Source organism: Crinia signifera, chromosome 9 (assembly GCF_055691185.1).
Source record: "Crinia signifera chromosome 9, ASM5569118v1, whole genome shotgun sequence".
NCBI lineage: Eukaryota > Metazoa > Chordata > Amphibia > Anura > Myobatrachidae > Crinia > Crinia signifera.
Genome location: NC_139225.1, coordinates 73,682,894 through 73,698,793, shown reverse-complemented (window position 1 = coordinate 73,698,793; position 15,900 = coordinate 73,682,894). Strand labels below are relative to the sequence as shown.

Here is a 15,900-nt window from a genome sequence, read left to right as displayed (position 1 = left end):
TATAAGGGAGACACTTCTTTAAAAGTAATATTGCTACCGTAGGTTCCACCCCCTCCTTTCTCTTTTTTTTTTGTAGCCCCTCCCTTTGTTCTGAAAGCCTAATACAAACGATTATGTAATTTTTTTTTACAGAAGCTATCAAGTCATATTGCCAACTTAAACGTTCAAGCCCTTAACAAATAATGCAATACAAATCCATGCAAGGTTATTACAAGCGCTTCTGTACATAAAAATTGTATACTGGAAAACATTTTTCCCTTACTTAATGCTCAATGCAAAGCGGGAACAGGGTAAATATACCTGAAGATTGACAGAACGCAACTGTTGATATAACTTCATTATCCACTAAAGGCTTGATCTTCTGTTCGTCTTCACTACCATCCTCTGAATTGTGGCTTAAATTATCTTGGCTATCTTCAGACATGCCAGAAGAGGAGGTGGATTTCTTTTTCTTCAGCGCTGTAGTCTTTTCCCGAGTGGTCTTCCGCTTTTTCTTTATACGACTCTTTTCTTCTGTAGATGTCCCACTCTCTTCCTCATTCTCGACTTTCTTCTTTGTGCCTTTCTTAGCAGCCTCTATTTTTCCTAATTTTTTCATTTTCTTCTCCAACTCTGAATCATAATTTGAGGAGTCTGAGTGATTTGAATGTTGCTTCTTTGCAGCTGTTGAGTTTCTGGTTGTCCTTTTTACAGGTTCTGAACCAGAACTTGAGCTTTTTCTTTTACGTTTTCCATCTTTTTTTGTATTATCTGTACTAGTTTTTTTAACAGGCTTAGCATCATTACAGCTATCAGGGTCAGAAGAGTTGCTCAGTAAAGCAGCCTTTTTAAGGACTTCAGGCACCTCATCTGAATCAGAGCCACTTCTTGTGGTATTGTCATCTAGTTTTTCAATCTCCGATTTACGTTTTTTTACACTTTTAACATTGTCTGAAGGGCTATGCTTTGACTTAATTGCCTTCTTTTTAGAAGACTTTGTTTTCTCCTTATCTGTATCATTACTATCCTCTTCTGTATTTAATGTGGCCATGGCACCAGTCTGGCGTCTCTTGGGAGTGGTTTTAACACGAGGAGACTTCCTTCTTCTAGAATCATCATTCTCTGATGAATGCTCATTGCTAGAAACATTGGTACGACTCAAAGCGCCATTGTCAGCATCACTTCCAGCTTCAGCTGCGCTTGCATTATTTTCCTCCAATTTCTTGGATGTGGTTTTGGAAATAGATACAGGAGTTAATTTAAGAATCAATTCTTTTTTAATTGGTGTCTTTGGTTCTTTTCCATCTTTCTTTTTCAAACTAGAATCCTTTAGAGCCTTTTGAGATTCCAGTGCAGCATCCAAGTTGTCAAATATATCTTCAGGCACAGAAGAAGGGATAGAAACTATGTCCATGTCAAGTGCTTCTGTAGCGGATTCAAATGACTCTTGATCACACTTAGACTTTTCAGAGGAAAGAGATTTAGCTGCTTTTGGTGAAGACTTTTCAGCATCATTTTCAGATTCAGCACTAGATTTCTTATCCTTATTTTTACCTGTGCTTTTCCTTTTGCCTTCACTTATGCTTCGCTTTGGTCTTTCATTTGCTTTCTTCAGTAGTTCTCTGTTTTTCTCCAATTTAGAGCTCCTTTCTTCAGAATCAGTATCTGCTTCTTGTACATTCTTTTGTGGTTTTTCACAGTTATCCTCTACAGCTTCAATTGAATGGTCGTCATTCTCTGTTTGCATGCTCTCTACGACCTCCGCATCTACATTCTCCACCTCATTACATGAATCATCTTGTACATTTGATTTTGCAGGTGAAGCAGTTTCCAATTGATCATCATCATCCTCATCAACATCTATAACACTTGAAATCAAAATTTCCATTCTCTCTCCATTCTGCTCCAAAATGTCACCCTGGTCCACTTTTGGTTCTGTATCTCTGTTCTCTTCTGACTCTTTGTGCTTCTTACTGTCATCATTTGTTTCTCTCTCTTTTTCACGCACACTGCTTAATTCTCTCCGAGGCTTGCTGTGCTTCTCATTTCTTTTCACTCTTGGCTGTTTATTCTCACTGGTTGTTTCTTTGTTTTTCTTCGGTGTTTTTCCCACGTCAGAAATTTCTCTTGCCAAACTTTCCTCTAAAGCTTGATGTGCCTTTTTTAGATCTCCCAAAACAGACTTGAATGCTTTTAACTGTCGCAGTCTAGCGTTCCGGTTCATTTCTGTATTTTCTGACTCCTGTTTCAGGAACTTAACAAAGCTTGAATTTAAATTTGTTGTTGTTTCAATTATTCTTTTTGTCTTTTTTAACATTTCTTTCGGCACCATGAGTGCTTTGTAAGAATAGGTTACTGCACCAGAAGAGGAATTATCAAGTCGTTTGTCTTGTCCATTACAACTTGGTGTTTTTGGAGATTGGTCATTAGGTTTGCTCTTATCGTCTACTTTCATTTTCTTCTTATTTTGCGCTAAGAGCTGTTCTAGGTTTTCAAACACAGAGTCACATGCAGCAACCAAGTCCAACAAAGGTTCTGGTTGGCAAATGTAGCATTCCCATTTGCTTTCCTCATCCATAATTGTAGAAAGCTCCCGACGACCAAGGTTTCTAAGAATGCATTTCTTACAGAAAGCATTGTGGCAGAAATCACAGCAGATCAAATTCCCTCCTTCAGCGCACCACCTGCACAAAATAAATAAAAAAAATGAAGCTTTTATAAATCTCAAAGCTACTTTAAAAAAGGGACACTAGCATAGCAGTACAGAATGTGTAAAACGTAAGAACCATCAGATAACGCTACTTGTTATTTATGCTTAAAAACTAAAATTCTGAATTTTCAGGCATTTAATACTCCCTGCACTTACTGTGCAATTTTCAGGCCAGTGATGAATATGTGCAGTGGTGTCTTCCACACATTGATTTTGTGGTGTTCACAAGCATATGAAAGATGTATGCATGTTTTGAGGTGCTTACTATGGTACTTTAATCTAATTAAATTTAGTATTTTGAAATACTGTACATACCTCCCAACTTTCATTCTAAATGAAGAGGGGCACTTGCATAAAATTAGGGTGCATTGCATCTATTCACCACTGCTCTGCTAATTAAAGCAGCAAGTTGTGAGTGGGAACCTCCCAACTGCCTGAACTCCCATTCTCTCCAATGCAGGACACTGCAACAAAAGGATAGTGCCTGCAAAATCTGAACATCCCAACAAAATTGGAACCGTGAATGCATTCAAAGTAAAGATATGCTCTTAACAGGAAACCTAGTACAGAAACAAGCCCGTCAACCCCTACCCACTTTCACCCAGCTGCCGGACCTCACCACAGCCCAAAAGTACCAAGAATGCCCACAACCAAGCCCCGAGTCTCAACGGTAGCTGTGCCACAAGGGAGGCACCAGGATGCTGTTTGATCTTATAACAGCTGATTACTCCATGAGGACGCCCACAGGCAACAGCCGATCCTTCATCACAAGACTAATTCACCGTAGGGCAGATCTCCACAACCTCGCCCAAACCCGGCAGCAGGGGACAAATATATCTAAACACGGGCACCAGTGATCTACGCTACGGTCAACTATTATCTTACACACAGCATATACTTTACCTGCACTGTTCATCCATGCCATCAGCATCACGGTTAATTTCATCGCTCATGTAATATTTATAGCAATTCTAAAAAGTTAAAAAAAAGAAAAAATTAAATGTTTAGTTCTACTGAGATTCTATAATCCACAAGCCACACTGAATCAAAGCATAGACCTAATTATAATATGGGGACACAGCCTTTATCAGGATGTTGGGATTTGAAAAAAAAACTTTTAAACTCTTAGCTGCTCTGTATCCCTAATAACACCGAGTGCCAAGTGAGTGTCAAAATAGGTGTGAAATTGCAAAGAAAACATGTTTATTCATCATAATGACCTGTAAGGTTTACCGGTACTTATATGTTAGTTGGGCGCCCACTAAGCTATTTGCTTAGTTTTCCGCGTCCGCTCGCCACGCTTCGGGCTCAGTGGCTCGCCACACTATATAATAATCAACTCCATACTGACATGGATAGTGGGGGTATGAGCGTACTAACTATAGTGGGCGCCCAACTAATATAAGTACCGGTTTACTTTTTATAAATATAATCTTTCTTACACATTTGATATTATATAACAAATGTGAGCGATGCTGGTATTTAAAGCAGATAGTTTGAACATCTGTGTTTACATTTCCAGAACATTATACACATAGAATGGTGTAAAGAATGCGAAAACAATTTATACTTTTTAGATCAGATGAACATGTTTGGGTTTGGCGATTGCCAGGAGGTGGTTGGAGTCCTATGCATCTGTACTGATAGAATAGAACATGGACATAAGCCATGCTGACTCCTTTGCTCTCTAATGTCATTAAATGGGGCATGCCTGCTTCCAAACAGACTATTGCTCACAGGAATACTGTAGCCATCAGCAAGGTTTACATTCTGGCTAGTATGCCCATAATGGACCAGCAACTGGAATTGGTTGATGGGACGTTCTGGGCAGTGTAGTGGGGCTTTTCCACACAGTATCTTTGCAGGGCAGCTACCTGTTCTCTTCATCTCTAAGGATGTTCGTTTTAACCCCTTCATGACAGAGCCAGTTTTTGCCTTCCTGACAGAGCCCTTTTTTTCAAATCTGGCATGTATCACTTAAGTGGGGATAACTTTTTTTTGCTTTTACTTATCCCAGTGATTTTGAGATTGTTTTCTCGTGACACATTGTACTTCAAGTTAGTGGTAAATTTTGGTCGATACAGTCTGTGTTTTTTTGTGAAAAATACCAAAATGTCGTAAAAAAATGGAAAATTTTGCGATTTGCAAAATGTTAAATTTTCTGCTTGTGAGACAAATAATCTTACCACTCAAAATAGTGAATAACTAACATAGACCATATGTCTACTTTATGTTGCCATCATTATTTCAACCTCATTTTCATTTTTTTGGACACTAGGAGGCTTCAAATATGAATAGCAAATTCTCAAATTTTCAAGAAAATTTCAAACTCTGATTTTTTTAGGGACCAGGTCAGTTATGATGGGACTTTGAGTGACTTGTATGTGAGACACCCCCATAAATGATGCCATTTCAAAAACTGCACCCCTCACAGTATTCAAAACAGCATTTTGGAAGTTTGTTAACCCTTTAGGTGTTTCACAGGAATTAAAAGAAAGTGTAGGTGAAATTTCAAAATTTCATTTTTTTTGCAGATTTGCAATTTTAATACATTTTTCTAAGGAACACAGTAGATTTTACTAGAGAAATGTGACTAAAAATTGATTCCCCCAATTCTTTGGTTTTCATAAATATCCTATATGTGGCCCTAGTGTGCACGGTGACCAAACCACAGGCTTCATAATAGAAGGAGCACCTACTTGATTTTGGAGCCTCCTTTTTATGAGATTATTTTTTAGGCACCATGTAGGTTTCTAGGCACCATAAGATGCTAAAAGTTAGGTACCCCCCCACAAGTGACCCCATTTTGCAAACTACACCCTTCAGGGAATTCATCTAGGGGTATAGTGTACATTTCAAACCCCCAGGGGTTTCACCAATTGTGGTACAACTGGGCAGTGAAAATGAAAAAAATTAATTTTTCATTTTCACAGCTCAGTTGTATCAAAATTGGTGAAACCCCGGGGGGTTTGAAATGTACACTATACCCCTTGATGAATTCCCTGAAGGGTGTAGTTTGCAAAATGGGGTCACTTGTGGGGGGGTTCCACTGTATGGGTGTTTCGGGGGTCATTCAACCAGAATCTGTGCTGCAAAATCCAAAAATCACTCCTTCCCTTCTGAGTCCTGCCATGCACCCAACTGGTATTTTTTGGTCACACGTGAGGCATTGCCGTACTCGGGAGAAATTGGGGCACAGATTTTGGGGTGCTTTGTCTCCTTCATTCCTTGTGAAAATGAAAAATTTTGAGCCAGATCTGCATTTTTGTGTAAAAAAATGTAATTTTTTACAGAAAAATGCAGTTCTGGCTCAAAATTTTTTATTTTCACAAGGAATGAAGGAGACAAAGCACCCCAAAATCTGTGCCCCAATTTCTCCCGAGTACGGCAATGCCTCACGTGTGACCAAAAAATACCAGTTGGGTGCATGGCAGGACTCAGAAGGGAAGGAGTGATTTTTGGTGGTGGAATGAATGGTGGGTGCTATGTCGCATTAGCAAGACCCCCGAAGCACCAATACAGTGGAACCCCCCCACAAGTGACCCCATTTTAGTCACCAGCTTTGGGAGGGGGGCTGGCGCTGCGGCTGGCGGGGGGGTGGGAGGGGTGCTGGCGCTGCGGCAGCCGGGTGGGTGGGAGGGAGGGGGGCTGGCGATCGGTGGTAATCGGTGCGGTATACACACACACACATATATATATATATATGTGTGTATGTATATATATATATATATATATATATATATATATATATATATATATATATATATATATATATATATATATATATATATATATATATACATACACACATACACACACACACACATACATATACATACACATATACACACATACATATACATATATATATATATATATATATATATATATATATATATATATATATATATATATATATATATATATTTTTCAGTGCATATGTTTATTTTTTTACTTTTTCTGCAGCTTGATGCTGCTGCTGCGGGGGGGAGGGGGGAGGAGGGCAGCGCTGCGCTCCAGACGCTCCGGGGGAGCCGGGGGAGCCGCTGCTGCTGCCGGGTGAGTGCCCGGCGGGTTCGAGGGGGGGCTGCACATCGGTGGTGATCGGTGCTGTACTTGACAGCACCGATCACCAGTGAATCCCTGTGTTACCGAGCGGCTTAGCCGCCGGTAACACAGGAAACGCTGTGAATGGCTGTTCAGATTTGAACAGCCAATCACAGCGATCGCCGACCGGGGGGGGCACCCCTGCCCCCCCTGGGCGGCGAGGGGGGATGTCTGCTGTCAGGGACAGCAGACATCACCTAACTGTCACTGCGTCTCTAGACGCAGTGACAGTTAGAAGTCATGACGTATATATACGTCATGTGTCGGGAAGTACTTCCCGACCATGACGTATATATACGTCAAATGTCGTGAAGGGGTTAAGTGTGTAAAAGGTGGCCATGCACGCAGATTTATCTTCAGATCTGGCTGGTTGGACCAAAAACATGGATATGGATGAGAGCAAATGAGAGTTGACCATCTGCTTGGAAATGCTGGAAAACTGACAAACTGTCACTCATCCATAACCATGTTTTTGTTCCAACCAGCCAGATCTGAAGATAAATCTGCGTGTGTATGGCCACCTTTACATACATCCCAGGATGAGCAAAGTCCTTCCTGACTAACATTTCAGGAGAGGTTTGAAACATTTTTTTCCTAGAGTCTTGTTAAACCAAGCACAATGTGAAATGGGTCTAAATCAGCGGTTCTCAAACTGTGGGTCCTGACCATTGCATGGGGTCGCGACTCCATGTTGCTGACCATCAGGCTGATGACTTTCCTAATCTCAGTCAGTGATTCAAGGAGTCGGATACATCTGTTGAATTGTTGGTTACAAGTGGGGTTTTTTGGGGGGTTTCAATCGCACTAGACTTGAGGAGTTAAAGTACAGATATATATATATATCTCCGGCCCCCTGTGAATGCTTATAATATTAATATAGATAAAAAAGGGGGGATTTTGGTAATTGCGTGGCGCTACTTCAGGTTAATCATAGATTTCTTAATACTTCTCTTTTTTGGTGATGTGGGGTTGTCTCTCTTCTCTCCTCTTTTATTTTCCGGTCTCACGGATTGATATAGAGGGGGTAAAAGATAAGAGGACGTATTTTTAGCGTAAGAATATTGTTAGATGCCTGTCTCAAAATTTTTTTTTTTTACCAAGAAAGATTTTGTCCCAGTTTGTAGGTATTCCTACCTCACTTACACATCAATGTAGTGAGGGTAAGCCTAAGTGAGGTAGGAATACCTACAAACTGGGACAAAATCTTTCTTGGTAAAAAAAAAAAATTTTGAGACAGGCATCTAACAATATTCTTACGCTAAAAATACGTCCTCTTATCTTTTACCCCCTCTATATCAATCCGTGAGACCGGAAAATAAAAGAGGAGAGAAGAGAGACAACCCCACATCACCAAAAAAGAGAAGTATTAAGAAATCTATGATTAACCTGAAGTAGCGCCAGGCAATTAACAAAATCCCCCCTTTATCTATATTACTTAATCGGGACTTTAAGAAATAGTCTCCATTTTTGACAAAGGCGGGCAGCAGAACTTCAGTAAGAAGCGCCAAGGTTCCTGTTTTTCTCACACACACGCTTATATTATTAAGACTTTTTTTCATAAATATTCAGGGGTGTGGTGTGCTACCACAGACAAAGCGTCATCAGGAAATTGGGGAAAGAATATGGTTTGTCACATGTGTGGTGCACCTCACAAGAAAAAATGATACACAATAAAAATTTACCTTTTCTTGGGTTTTAACTTAAAACTGCGAAATATGACGAACTACATAAAACATTGAACAAGGTGAATAACAGTGCATGTTAAAAGATGCACGTGCGGTGTCTGCATGTATTGATCTCCTGTCTACAAGATCTCTTGGAATAAATTGTTTGGAGATATTATTTGAGTCGCCCTCTTATTGATAATGGCTATATCTGCCTATATTCAATCTGACAGGGCTAAACAACGCTGATTTTACAATAGTCAAGGATCAAGTCTGTGTTAGCAGCTAAACTTGGATGGTACGGTCTATGGGATATGTCAGTTCTTAATGCAAAAATAGAGGTTTAACGTTGACAATTGCCCCTGATCACATAAAGTGGGAGAGAGAAGAGTTTTCTTCAGTGTCAGTAGGATCTCTCAGATATCTCCCAATCATTACATCTCCTGGTGTATACGTTATTTGTGCAATTTTCCAATTGTAATTGATTCCCCCCGGAGGATTAGTTATTTAGGTAATACAGTAATTATAGGTTATCCCCACATCAAACTGTATCAATTGATGACTGAGGCGGCTGTTGATATTTTTGCGTGTTACCGCATCCGATATTTTAGCTCATAGGATATGTAATTTAATTCAGGACTGTTATAGCCTGTTAATCCTATAATTATCCCCTGCTTAGTAGGTTTTCACGTGAATATGGAGGTGAATGATTCACTTGTTTAATATGTATTGGCGGGGTCCCTAGGTATACAATTGGCTAGCTACATTGCACAATTTACTGGGCATAAATGACACGTATTGATTTTTTATATGGTGGTCCTTTATAGGACCTAGGATTATGAACTGACATATATTCCCTGCATCTCTCAATGTGTATGAGCAATATAGCTGTTTAAACAGTGTTGCAATTTCACGTAGCAGTACTGTGTATTCATGTAGATAGGGCTATGTTGTTACTCTGCAGCAAGTACTTCATATAATGCCCCAGCTTGCACATACTGAGTAATGGGGTCTCTTATATTGAATATATCGGGACCACCTAATGGGATTCTCTGTATATAAGTTTGTATGTGTAAGCAGCTGCTAGGTGGGTATTGACAAGCAATCCCGACACTGGCAGTCCACCGTCGGTGGGGAGGCTCTCAAAAGGGCTCCTAGCAAGCCAGTCAGCGGAGCAACAACAGTCTGGAGCACTATCATGCAATAATATACATTAGAGTCCTTAAAAGGACTAGTATAAGCAGACAATGACAGGAGTCAACTGGTACATGCAGAGCGCCCGCACGGCTAGCATTGCCGGCATACGCTTCGCAGATCTTCCTCAGGGCAACCCTGAGGAAGATCTGCGAAGCGTACGCCGGCAATGCTAGCCGTGCGGGCGCTCTGCATGTACCAGTTGACTCCTGTCATTGCCTGCTTATACTAGTCCTTTTAAGGACTCTAATGTATATTATTGCATGAGATAGTGCTCCAGATTGTTGCTCCGCTGACCGGCTTGCTAGGAGACCTTTGAGAGCCTCCCCGACTGCCAGTGTCGGGATTGCTTGTCAATACCCACCTAGCAGCGGCTTACACATACAAACTTATATACAGAGAATCCCATTAGGTGGTCCCGATATATTCAAAATAAGAGACCCCATTACTCAGTATGTGCAAGCTGGGGCCTTATATGAAGTACTTGCTGCAGAGTAACAAAGCCCTATCTACATGAATACACAGTACTGCTACGTGAAATTGTTACAAAAATAAAGTATCAAACGAAATTGCAACACTGTTTAAAAAGCTATATTGCTCATACACATTGAGAGATGCAGGGAATATATGTCAGTTCATAATCCTAGGTCCTATAAAGGACCACCATATAAAAAATCAATACGTGTCATTTATGCCCAGTAAAATGTGCAATGTAGCTAGCCAATTGTATATCTAGGGACCCCGCCAATACATATTAAACAAGTGAATCATTCACCTCCATATTCACGTGAAAACCTACTAAGCAGGGGATAATTATAGGATTCACAGGCTATAACAGTCCTGAATTAAATTACATATCCTATGAGCTAAAATATTGGATGCGGTAACACGCAAAAATATCAACAGCCGCCTCAGACATCAATTGATACAGTTTGATGTGGGGATAACCTATACTTACTGTATTACCTTAATAACTAATCCTCCGGGGGGAATCAATTACAATTGGAAAATTGCACAAATAACGTATACACCAGGAGATGTAATGATTGAGAGATATCTGAGAGATCCTACTGACACTGAAGAAAACTCTTCTCTCTCCCACTTTATGTGATAAGGGGCAATTGTCAACGTTAAACCTCTATTTTTGCATTAAGAACTGTCATATCCCATAGACCGTACCATCCAAGTTTAGCTGCTAACACATACTTGATCCTTGATTATTGTAAAATCAGCGTTGTTTAGCCCTGTCAGATTGAATATAGGCAGATATAGCCATTATCAATAAGAGGGCGACTCAAATAATATCTCCAAACAATTTATTCCAAGAGATCTTGTAGACAGGAGATCAATACATGCAGACACCGCACGTGCATCTTTTAACATGCACTGTTATTCACCTTGTTCAATGTTTTATGTAGTTCGCAGTTTTAAGTTAAAACCCAATAAAAGGTCAATTTTATTGTGTATCATTTTTCTTGTGAGGCACACCACACATGTGAGAAACCATATTCTTTCCCCAATTTCCGAATTGTTGGTTACTTCAGATTCCTCACTGAGGCTAAGCAAACTCAAAACAAATAAGTCACCAGGGCCAGATGGGATTCATCCGAGGGTATTAATGGAATTAAGGGATGAACTAGCTACCCCCCTACATTATATCTTTAGCAAGTCACTATCGTCAGGTATAGTACCAAAAGATTGGAGAATAGCAGAGGTAGTGCCAATATTCAAAAAAGGAAAAAAGGAAGATCCCGCTAATTACAGACCCGTTAGTTTAACATCAATTGTGGGTAAACTATTTGAAGGATTTTTAAGGGATGGTATCCAGGAATATTTAGATCATCACCGTCTACTCAGTACTAACCAACATGGGTTCGTGAAAAATCGTTCATGCCAAACTAATCTACTAGGGTTCTATGAAGAGGTTAGCAAAAACCTTGATAATGGAAATGCTGTAGATGTGATTTTCCTAGATTTCGCTAAAGCATTTGATACTGTCCCACACAAGAGATTGATTAATAAAATGGAGAACCTAGGATTGGGTGAAAATATCTGCAGATGGGTAGGGAATTGGCTATGTAATAGAGAACAAAGAGTGGTTGTGAATGGTGCCGTATCAGATATGATACCGGTACTAAGTGAAGTGCCCCAGGGTTCGGTTTTGGGGCCCATTTTGTTTAACATTTTTATTAACGATATTGGGATAGGGTTACTCAGCAATGTATCCATCTTTGCGGACGATACAAAACTTAGCAAAGTCATCAAATCACCAGAAGATGTCACCATGCTTCAAAATGATCTTGCAATTCTAGATGAGTGGGCAAAAAAATGGAAGATGAGGTTCAATGTAGATAAATGTAAGGTTATGCACCTTGGGAGACACAACCAGTGTGCAAGTTACAACCTTAGCGGAGAGGAACTGGGTAATTCCATACTTGAAAAGGATCTAGGAGTCCAAATAGATAGCAATCTAGGATGTAGTGCCCATTGTAATGTAGCTACAAAAAAGGCCAACAAAATTCTGGCATGTATTAAGAGGGGAATGGAAACTAGGGACTCAAGGGTAATTATGCCACTATATAAAGCATTGGTGAGACCTCACCTAGAGTACGGAGTACAGTTCTGGGCCCCACACTATAAAAAGGACATCATAGAATTAGAAAAAGTCCAAAGGCGAGCAACAAAGCTTATTAGGGGAATGGAGAATTTAAGCTACGGGGAGAGATTAAGCAATTTGGGACTATTTACATTAGAAAAGAGACGTTTAAGGGGGGACATGCTCAACATGTACAAGTATATCAAGGGCCAATATAAGGAACTGTCACACACCCTATTTTCTACTAGAAAGGAATCTAGGACGCGAGGGCATGAGTATAGATTAGAAGAAAAAAGATTTCATTCAGCTAGTAGAAAGAATTTCTTTACGGTCAGAACAGTCAAACTCTGGAACTCTCTTCCAAGAGAGGTGGTAACGGCTGGCTCATTAAATGCGTTCAAGGCAAAGTTGGACAAACATTTACTGGAGAAAAACGTCCATGGGTACAAATAAGAAATATAATTTGTCTGTAAAATACCAGAACCTACCAAATCAGCAATGGATATCTATACCAGGTTGAACTAGATGGACGCAAGTCTTTTTTCAGCCTTACCTACTATGTAACTTCATTTGGTGCCTCCACCATGCTGCCATGTATGTGCTGTCTGCTGACTACACATGTGATATGATGACCTTTTGCAGTCACTTGCTGGGGTCCTGTAATCATGTTTACTATCTCATGGGGTCCCAGAGCAAAACAGTTTGAGAACCAAAGAGCATCTCAGACTTACAGATGTGACCAATGGAAAATCAGGATGAGAGATGCACTATTACCAGTTTAGACAACTGTGCCCATAGGAAACACACTTGAGAAGGAGTCTCCTATTTATTTTTAGCAGCATAATGTAGGTAACCTGAAATTTCAGTTTTGGTCCATGGCTCACGAAGCCAGGAATATGTGTGTAAATGATGTAAAGGAAACTTATTGCGGTTTCTTTCTTCAACTGGTCACATATCCTTTACTAAATCATCCACCCAATACAATCTTGCAGATTTCTCACTGCAGAATCCCCCTGCCACTTAGCCCACTTCCTGGAAGGAAGACTCAGAATAAGTCCATCCTCAGGAAAGAACTAGTGTATTATTTATTTATTTATTAACAGTTTCTTATATAGCGCAGCAGATTCCGTTGCGCTTTACAATAGTAGACAGTGATAAAGACAAACTGGGTAACAGACAGACTTGGTCTGCTGCAAGCTTACAATCTGGTTCACTTCCAGAAAAGGGCTACTGTAAAGTAAAAAAAACAAAAACAATCCAACAAAAAGAAACCCTTAACAGGACCCGGTCCTAAGTTAGCGGGACTTTTAACCGAACCAACATTTCTAAAGCGGCACAGCTGATTAACCAAATGACACCTGACCAAAAACAAAAACCGATGCATGGCTGGAATAGCTGAACCATCAGTGTAATACCATAACCCTTTGCCATCCAAATTTGCTCAAAAATGGTCTCTATTGAATGTTGAACGATGTTAATGTTCTTTTTTTAAAGTGGCTCACCACTGGATCTGCTACTGGTGCTAGGGCTGCTGAGCCTGAATAGATGTTGGACCTGAAAGGGTTAAAAGAGGATCCCTTCATCTACCAACTGAATATGTGCAGCAAGTGCTGCTTTTTCAGTCCAGAGGCACAAACCAGACGTGAATGCATGTCAACCCCACATAAAACCATGACTGAGTGACTGTTGAGCAATTTAGACTGGTATTTCACATTACTAATGAAATACCTCCAGCTGTATCTGTTAAGCCACTCCTTAAATTAGAACTGTGTGCCTGTCAATCTGTTCTATCGGAGTAGAACACATTGAACTGCATATGAAATGCTCCCCTACAGTGTTTTCTTAGAAAACACTGTAATGTAACACTTGTAAGCAGATACAGGTGCCCACAAAATAGACATGCCGCATATCATTTTAAATAGCATGCTGAATGTACAAAATTGTGCAAGATGCTTTTTCTGCAAAATAACAAAATGTCCAGTTTCACCAGACATGTCAGCTCAATAATGGCAGGGTGTATTGAGGCAAGATGTATGAAAATAGCACTCTATGGATGGCTCACGGGAAACAACTCATACAAAAATGGAGGAAAAGTCTGGTAAGAAAACAACCCCACCCCCTCCCCATTCCAAATTCCTTCCACCTGAAGTTAAACTCAGCATTACCTTGCAAATGAGGACTTTGAGAGCAGGATGTCGGCAAATTGAGTCCTTCTGAAAGTGATTTACTTGTTGTCCACATGCTGAGCAACTGACAATTCCATGGAGGCCTTCCTCTACAAAAGCAAATATGTAGACATTGGGAATAAATACATACATATATATTTTACACACACACACACACACACACACACACACACACACGAGTATCCCTTCTCCAAATAACAGTTAGCCAAATTCCAAAAACCATAATTTCCAGGGTTTTTTTTCTAAAAGCTAATGTTTATAATGTTTATTAACTATACACATAAACACACACATGACTACTACAAGAAAAATCATATTTTATTAATGTGTCCTCTCACATTACACATGCTGCGACTGCAATCACTGCAGTGCCACCATAAACGTCAGAGCAGACCGTGATTTCTGGAGCAGTAGAGGAACCTTTGTTTCTATTGCAGTGTTTCTCTCCCTGCTCTAATCAGTCATCCGCTGACACATGGGGGTTATTTTGTTTCACTCTGACAAATTCCTTCTTAGATGGACAAAACCATGTGCACTGCAGGTGGGGCAGATGTTACTTGTGCAGAGAGAATTAGATGGGGTTTTACTTCAAAGTGAGATCTATATTGCAGTGTAAAAATAAAGCAGCCAGTATTTACCCTGCACAGAAATAAAATAACTCACCCAAATCTAATTCTCTCTGCACATTTTACATCTGCCCCCCTGCAATACACATAGTTTTGTCCATCTAAGAAGGATTTTGTCAGAAAGAGTGAACTAGAATAAGGCCCATGATGACAGGACAGCAGAGACTGGGTGAGTATCTTATACACCTCTCTACTGCTACACTCACAACTGGTTTATGGACCTATCCTCAGCACTTGTGTGCACTACAATACACAGTATTATAACGGCATTTAACAATTGTATTACGCACTTAATTTGCATTGAATTTATCCTACTGCAGTAACCATATCGAATTGGGATTGATTCTCCCTTTAACTATACTGACAATAACAGCAACTCTTGCAGCATCAACTTTAAATACAGTATACTATACAAGTGTTTCGCAGCGCCGTACAAAGGAACAACACAGGGAGACAAAGCTTGGCATAACTTTGAATAAATAACAAAAATACAGTACAAATAAAGAGCGCCACAGTTCAATACACATTACAGCTTGGATATAAGTAGTGAGGACTCAATCAACATACAACTAGAGGCTTGAGGCCAATGATGGAGATGAGTATGCAGACGAAGATGGTCACTGAGTGTTGGCGTATAGGAGAGCTGTGAGTGACATGTGAAGAGAAGTGGGCTTTGACAACAGGAGGGAAGAGGGCCCTACTCAGAGGAGCTTACAATCTAGTAGGAAGGGGAGACAGACAGATTACAAGAGGTGCAAGCAAGTGGGTGGTGGTTAGATAGCAGGATGTAAACAGGCAAGAGGTCGGAGAACCATCTGGTTACTATTACCTTGCTGTG

At 40.1% G+C, this 15,900-nt stretch overlaps 1 protein-coding gene across 3 annotated transcripts in view; it reads right to left on the bottom strand.

Annotated features, from left to right (window-relative positions):
- The window catches only part of ATRX (ATRX chromatin remodeler), a 171,534-nt gene that overhangs the window by 90,774 nt on the left and 64,860 nt on the right, over window positions 1–15,900 (bottom strand). For all 3 annotated transcript variants that reach the window (XM_083159237.1, XM_083159236.1, XM_083159238.1), the window contains 3 exons: window positions 14,416–14,525; window positions 3,593–3,660; window positions 301–2,663 (listed from right to left, as the gene is read on the bottom strand). In XM_083159237.1, coding sequence (XP_083015363.1) covers window positions 301–2,663; window positions 3,593–3,660; window positions 14,416–14,525 — 2,541 coding nt within the window. The remainder of the gene's footprint in view (window positions 1–300; window positions 2,664–3,592; window positions 3,661–14,415; window positions 14,526–15,900) is intronic.